The following is a 7701-nucleotide window of genomic DNA, read 5'->3' as shown; positions in this document are numbered from 1 at the left end:
AAAAAAAAAAAAAAAAAAAAGGTCCACTGCTATTGCTGGCATGCTTCTTGTCCTAACTCCTGATGCAGCCGAGTCTCCCCTTAAGATCACTGGGAGCACCAGTTTCCCAGGATGGCTGGATAAAGTCCCAGGATTCCTTCCGATTGGCCTATCCTGGGTCACGTGCTCAACCTGAACCAATCATTGTGACGAGAGGGGAAGGCCGAGGAAGATTGGCTCAGAGCCCCAGGAATGTGGATGGAAAGCTTAGGAGCCACGTGGACTGAGTGGTGGGCAGGTAGCTTGCCTAAGGAAAGTGAGGATCTGTTAGCAGGAAATGGGATAATGGTTGCTGGGAGGCAAAAATAATAGATACCTAATTGAGTCCTGGAGGCCAGAAACCTAGTACAGTACCACAAATGATTCAGTGTGGGTACCAGAGTGAGGTGATGGGAGATCAGTCAGGTCCACTGGGGACCTCAGTCCCCTCTTCTTTCTCTGCACTCCTCCTTGTTCCTCTCCCCTGGTGTTTTCCCATTACTCCCCTCACAGCTTACTTTGGGCAGAAGCCAGGGGTGAAGTAAATCAAACACAGGCCAGCTTTCCCCTGAATAGCTCAGCTCTGTTCATCCCCTCTGGGCTTGTGCCAGCTTGGAGGAAACCTTTGGCTTCTGCCAATCCCAGCCTGGCCCGGGCCAGGCCAGCGTGACCCAGGCTGTGTTTGTCCACATGAAACCCCTCTGGGTTAAGAAAGTTTGTGGTTTGTGGGACAGCAGCTCACAGGAGGCAGGGAAACACAGCTCTTGATTTAACTTTTCTCATTTTATTTTCATTTTTAGATAAAGGGACAATCAAACTCAAGGTAAGCTGTTAATTTTTAGAAAATTACAAACCTGACCTTGGAAATAAAGAATTGAATGGGAATAGAACAAGAGAAATGGCATATGTTTCAAGAGAAATGGCATATGTTTCAAGAAAAGTCATTTTTAAACAGGAGAGGTAAAAAATGAATAATGAGGCTGGGTGCCATGCTCACACCTGTAATCCCAGCTCGTTGGGAGGCCGAGGTGGGTGTATCCTTTGAGCCCAAGAGTTCAAGGCCAGCCTGAAAAACATGGTGAAACCCCATCTCCACACACAAAAAAGCCAGGTGTGGTGGTGCATGCCTGTGATCCCAACCACTTGGGAGGCTGAGTGGGAGGATTGCATGAGGTTGCAGTGAGCTATGATTGCATCACTGCACTCCAGCCTGGGCAACAGAGTGAAATCCTGTTTTTTTTTTTTAAAAAAAAGGTGGCCAGGCACGGTGGCTCACGCCTGTAATCCCAGCACTTTGCGAGGCCGAGGTGGGCAGATCACCTGAGGTCGGGAGTTCGAGACCAGCCTGACCAACATGGAGAAACCCCATCTCTACTAAAAATACAAAATTAGCTGCTCATGGTGGTGCATGCCTGTAATCCCAGCTACTCGGGAGGCTGAGGCAGGAGAATCGCTTGAACCTGGGAGACGGAGGTTGTGGTGAACTGAGATCATACCACTGTACTCCAGCCTGGGCGACAAGAACGAAACTCCATCTGAAAAAAAAAAAAAAAAGAAATTAAAAAAAGGAGAAATCAACTGATAAGCCAGTTTTCATACTTTTCACTTTTTCATGTTTTCCGTAAATTCTTGTTCAGGCACATACATTTTCTTTGAATAGTTTCAGTTAAAGGATGCACACCATTGGCGGGCATGGCGACTTCACGCCTGTAATCCTAGCAATATGGGAGGCTCAGGTGGGTGGATCACTTGAGTTCAGGAGTTTCAGACCAGCCTGGCCAACATGGTGAAACGCCGTCTCTACTAAAAATGTAAAAATTAGCCAGGCATAGTGGTGGGCACCTGTAATCCCTGCTACTCAGGAGGCTGAGGCAGGAGAATTGCTTGAACCCGAGGGGCAGAGGTTGCAGTGAGCCAAGATCGAGCCACATACTCCAGCCTGGGCGACAGGGGGAAACTCCTTCTCAAAAAAAAAAAAACAAAAAAAAAACAAAAACAACCACACACCATGGTGTCTCCTATTCTCTCTGATCACATTGTTGTAAACAGCTTCCACGTTTTTAAGTCTCTATAATTGGAATTTCCATCTTATTGTAAACAACACCCTATTACACCCCTCTTAAATATTAATTTACTAAGCCCCCAGCTTCTTCAGGTTAGATTTTTTTTAGATTGTTTTCAGTGTTGTTTTTTTTTTTTTAATGAAGTCTCGCTCTGTCACCCCAGCTAGAGTGCAGTGGTACAATCACAGCTCACTGCAGCCTCCACCCCTGAGTATCACTTGAGGTCGGGAGTTTGAGACCAGCCTGGGCAACATGGTAAAACCCCGTCTCTACTAAAAATAATAACAATTAGCCAGGTATGGTGGCAGGCATCTGTAATCTCAAGAATCACTTGAGTCGGGGAGGCAGAGGTTGCAGTGAGCTGAGATTATGCCACTACACTCCAGCCTGGGCGACAGAGCGAGACCTTGTCTCAAAAAAAAAAAAAAAAAAAATAGATATTTGGGGCAGTTTGTGGGGGGCGGGGGGTGTCCTGTGCTCTGTAAGATGTTGAGCGGCCTCTCTTGTCCTCTCTCAAATGACAGTAGCAACCACCCCCCCCAAAGCTATGACACCCCAAAATATCTCCAGAAACTGCCACGTGTCCCCTGGGGGGCACAGTTGCCCTGGGAGTGAGTTCCCCCAGTAGAGACCTCCAAACTCCTTTCCCAGTATCTTGGCCCATTCCTGGGTGACATCCTTGTCCCAAAGCTCCTTCCTCTGCCCGCAGGTGCCTACAGGCCTCCAGGGCCAGGCACTTTTGAAAGTGTGGGGCCGTGGCCGGCAGGCGGAGGAGGGGCCCCTCTTTCACAATCAGACCTCGGTGACCGTGGACGGCCGGGGCGCTTCTGTGTTCATCCAGACGGACAAGCCTGTGTACAGACCCCAGCACCGAGGTGGGTGGCCAGCATGGACGGACGCAGGGCGGGCCCGCCATGGTCTGGAGGTGTCACACACCTCTCTTCTTTCTTCTAGTGCTCATAAGCATCTTCACCGTCTCCCCAGACCTGAGGCCCATCAACGAGAAGGTGAGATCAGCTTCTAAAAGCGCGGGCCCGGGCTCACCCACTTGGGACCACCTGGCCAGGGCCACCATCGGAACGTGGCCTTTCTGTCCAGATCCTCTCTTTTCTCTTTCCTTTCATGGTTCCCTGCCGCTGGAGAACCTCAGGGAGCTGGTGGGTATCCCTTTCCTACTGCCCCTCAACAAGGAGTGCCTTTGAGGTCTTTAGGTAGCCCTGGACTGCCACTTAAATTCTATTTTTTTTTTTTTTCCCCAAGACCAAGTCTCTTGCTTTATTGCCCAGGCTGGAATTCAGGGCTGCGATTTCGGTTCACTGCAACCTCTGCCTCTTGGGTTCAAGTGATTCTCCTGCCTCAGCCTCTTGAGTAGCTGGGATTACAGGCGCCTGCCACTACACCCAGCTGATTTTTTGTGTTTTTAGTAGAGGTGGGGTTTCACCATGTTGGCCAGGCTAGCCTCCATCTCCTGACCTCGAGTGATCTGCCCACCTCAACCTCCCAAAGTTTTGGGATTACAGGCATGAGCCACTGCACCCAGCCTGACTATTGTTTAAATGTAAATTCTAATAGTCATGCATTTATTAACTTTCATTATAAAATATGGCCTGGCAGGGTGGCTCACACCTGGAAGCCCTTTCGGGAGGCTGAGATGGAAGGATAACTTTAGGCCAGGGTACAAGACCGGCCTGGGCAACATAGAAAGACCTCGTCTATACAAAATTTTTTTAAAAAAATTGGCAGGGCACAGTGGTATGTACCTGTAGTCCCAGCTATGTGGGATGTTGAGGTGTAAGGTCACCTGAGACCAGGAGTTCGAAACCGCAATGAACCTTGATCACACCAACTTCACTCCAGCCTGGGCAGCAGAGCAAGACCTTGTCTCTAAAAAAAGAAAAAAGGCCGGGCATGGTGGCTCACGCCTGTAATCCCAGCACTTTGGGAGGCCGAAGAGGGTAGATCACAAGGTCAGGAGATCGAAACCATCCTGGCTAGCATGGTGAAATCCGTCTCTACTAAAAATACAAAATATTAGCCGGGCGTGGTGGCGTGCGCCTGTAGTCCCAGCTACTCGGGAGGCTGAGGCAGGAGAATGACTTGAACCCGGGAGGCGGAGGTTGCAGTAAGCCGAGATCATCCACTGCACTCCAGCCTGGGCAACAGAGCAAGACTTAGACTCAAAAAAAAAAGAAAGAAAGAAAACATTACTGCCACATCAAACTTATCATTTCTCCTTTGAATTAAATACATTAACACAAAAAAGGCATGCATCTTTTTCTTTTTTTTTTTTTTGGGGGGATGAGGTCTCACTCTGCATGATCTTGGCTCACTGCAACCTCTGCTTCCTGGGCTCAATTGATCCTTCCCCCTCAGCCTCCCAAGCAGTTGGGATTACAGGTGTGCACCACCATGCCCAGCTAAGTTTTGCATTTTTAGAAGAGATGGGGTTTTACTGTGTTGCCCAGGCTGGTCTCAAACTCCTGGGCTCAAGTAATTCTCCCACCTCAGCCTCCCAAAATGCTGGGATTACAGGTGTGAGTCACCACGCCTAGCTTCAGATCTTTTAACTTTTTATTTGGAGCAATGCTATAGAACGGTGTCCTTCATTCAGCCCAGGAACCAGTGAACTTTCTGTAAAGGGCCAGAGAGTAAATATTTAGGCTCTGTGGAGCAGACCGATTCTAGTTGCAACTGCTGAGATCTGCCATTGCCACACAAAGGCAACCATAGACAATATGTAAATGAATGGACATGAATGGGTGCCAATAAAGTTTTATTGACAAAAACAAGTAGAGGGCCAGATTTGGCTAAGGGGTGCAGTAGTTCTGACCTGGAGTAGTAGTTCTCAAACTTGAGCGTATGTTAATATCATCTGATAGGTTTGTTCACACACAGGTTACAGGACCTCTGTCCACAGTTTTTGATTCGGGAGGTCTAGGGAGGGACCCTAAAACATGTGTTTTTAAAGTTCCTGGTTGATTATTCTTATGATGGTGTGGGGAACACACTCTGAGAACCATGGAACTAGAGTTGCCAATTACAAATTTACAAATTTAACAAAACCTACATTTTGCTACATTTATGTACTTTTTTTTTTTTTGAGAGGGAGTTTTGCTCTTGTTGCCCAGGCTGGAGAGCAATGAGGCGATCTCGGCTCACTGAAACCTCTGCCTCCTGGGTTCAAGCAATTCTCCAGCCTCATCCTCTCGAGTAGCTGGGATTGCACCACCAATTTTTTGTACTTTTAGTCGAGATGGGGTTTCACCGTTTTGGCCAGGCTGGTTTCAAACTCTTGACCTCAGGTGATCCACCCATCTCGGCCTCCTGAAGTGCTAGGATTACAGGCATGAGCCACCATGCCTTATTTATAGGCTTTCTGTCCAGTGCTCTCTCTCTCTGTATATGTGTATATACTTATAAAATTATTTTAATTATAAATCATATGATAATAACTTACAGATATTGTGCCTCTGTGGCCCTGAACACTTGGCCTGCATCGTTTAAGAGCAAGGATGTTCTCTTATACAACTAAAGGACAATCATCACATTTAAAAATTTTGAGGCTGGGCACAGTGGCTCACATCTGTAATCCCAGCACTTTGGGAGGCTGAGGCAGGAGGATCACTTGAGGCCAGGAGTCTGAGACCAATCTGGGCAACAGCAAAATTGTCTTGACATAACATTAAAATAATAAAAATTAGCCGAGCATGGTGGCATGCACTGGTGGTCCCAGCTACTTGGGAGGCTGAGTCAGGAGGATCCCTTGAGCCCAGCCTGGGCAACAAAGCACAACCCTGTCTTAAAAAAAAAAAAAAAAAAAAAAAAAAAAAAAAAAAAAAAAAACCTGGGCATGGTGGCTGACGCCTGTAATCCCAGCACTTTGGGAGGCTGAGGTGGGTGGATCACGAGATTAGGAGATCGAGACCATCCTGGCCTTGGTGAAACCCCATCTCTACTAAAATACAAAAAATTAGCTGGGCGTGGTGGTGCACGCCTGTAGTCCCAGCTACTTAGGAGGCTGAGGCAGAGAAATTGCTTGAATCTGGGAGACTGAGGTTGCAGTGAGCCAATATGATGTCACTGTATTGCAGCCTGGTGAAAGAGCAAGACTCTGTCTCAAAAAAAAAAAAAAGAAGAAGAAGACAATAATTTTGACATTGACACAATAATAATATCTAATGTAAAATCCATGTTGTTCCAATAGTAACCTTTACGGCATGTTTGCTGGGCCAGGATCTGATCCTGGGTCATTTGTTGCATTTAATCATCATGTCTCTTGGTCTCCTTTAATTTGAATAAGTTCCTCACTGCCTTTCTGGGTCTTTTGTGACATTGACATTTTTGGCAAGTCCAGGAAGTTGTTTTGCAGAACATCCCTTGGTAAGATGGCCTTCTGTTTCCCGGTGACCAGGTTCAGGTTGTGAATCTTGGGAAGGATCCACAGAATCGATACTGGATCCTCCCCAGTGCCTTGTATCGGGAGGCACCTGGCATGTGTTGGTCCCATTGCTGGGAACACTAACAGGGTCCAGTGGTTCAAGTAGCACTTGCCTGGTTTCCCTTTTTGAGGGTCCCTCTCTAAAGATCCTACTTGGGGTTAGGATTCAATGGATGTAACTTAGGGGACACTTTTTTTTTTTTTTTTTTTTTGAGACAGAGTCTTGTTTCGTCGCCATGCACCAGGCTGGAGTGCAGTGGCACGATCTCAGCTTGCTGCAACCTCCATCTCCCGGTTTCAAGCAATTCTCCTGCCTCAGGCTCCCAACTAGCTGAGACTACAGGCATGCACCACCACACCCAGCTGATTTTTATATTTTCATAGAGATGGGGTTTCACTATGTTGGCTAGGATGGTCTCGATCTCTTGACCTTGTGATCCGCCCACTTCGGCCTCCCAAAATGCTGGGATTACAGGCGTGAGCCACTGTGCCCGGCCAGGGGGACACTTTTTAACCCGTAACAGCAAATGCCTGTCCTGGGGACCGAGGCCATGTGTGAATGATGCATGAGCACGTTGGGAGGATTTGGGGTTTGCTGGAAGATTTGCTCACTGTGTCTGTGTCTTCATTACAGCTGGAAGCCTACATCCTGGTGAGTGGCCTCTGCCCCTGCTCGGCTTAGACTCGGGGCCCGGGTAGCCCATCTTCCGCAAGATCTGGTCTGTCTTCACCCAATGTCTGCCTTCTGGGCTGAGCCACTGTGCCTTACAAGGCTGGCACCGGCCTCTTCTATCCTGGTCCCAGAGTCCACCCTGGGATGGGCTGAGTGTGTGTCTGTCCATTTCCTTTTTTTTTTTTTTTTTAATAAAAATGATAACATCTTATGTGATATTTGATAATTTATTTCCAAATAACAATATGTTGTAATTTTCTTTTTTGAGAGATAGAGCCTCACTTTGTCATGCAGGTTGGAGTGCAGTGGTGCTGATCTAGGCTCACTCACTCTCGGCAACCTCCACCTCCTGGGTTCAGGAGATTCTCTTGCCTCAGCCTCCCAAGTAGCTGGGACTACAGGTGCGTGCCACCACTCCCAGCTAATTTTTTTTGTATTTTTAGTAGAGATGGGGTTTCACCATGTTGGCCAGGATGGTCTCAATCTCTTGCCCTCGTGATCGTGATCCG

General features: G+C 47.7%; 1 protein-coding gene across 5 annotated transcripts in view; it reads left to right on the top strand.

Moving 5' to 3' along the window:
* The window catches only part of CPAMD8 (C3 and PZP like alpha-2-macroglobulin domain containing 8), a 136239-nt gene that overhangs the window by 5871 nt on the left and 122667 nt on the right, over positions 1-7701 (top strand). For all 5 annotated transcript variants that reach the window (XR_005195862.1, XR_001817242.2, XM_037728743.1 and 2 more), the window contains exons 3-6: positions 819-841; positions 2791-2956; positions 3036-3088; positions 7154-7171. Coding sequence is in view for 3 of the 5 variants with exons in the window: in XM_037728743.1 (XP_037584671.1) it covers positions 819-841; positions 2791-2956; positions 3036-3088; positions 7154-7171 (260 nt within the window). In the remaining 2 variants the exon portion in view is untranslated. The remainder of the gene's footprint in view (positions 1-818; positions 842-2790; positions 2957-3035; positions 3089-7153; positions 7172-7701) is intronic.

This window comes from Cebus imitator, unplaced genomic scaffold (assembly GCF_001604975.1).
Source record: "Cebus imitator isolate Cc_AM_T3 unplaced genomic scaffold, Cebus_imitator-1.0 Scaffold280, whole genome shotgun sequence".
In the NCBI taxonomy this organism is placed as follows: Eukaryota; Metazoa; Chordata; class Mammalia; order Primates; family Cebidae; genus Cebus; species Cebus imitator.
This window is presented reverse-complemented; position numbering and strand designations above follow the sequence as displayed.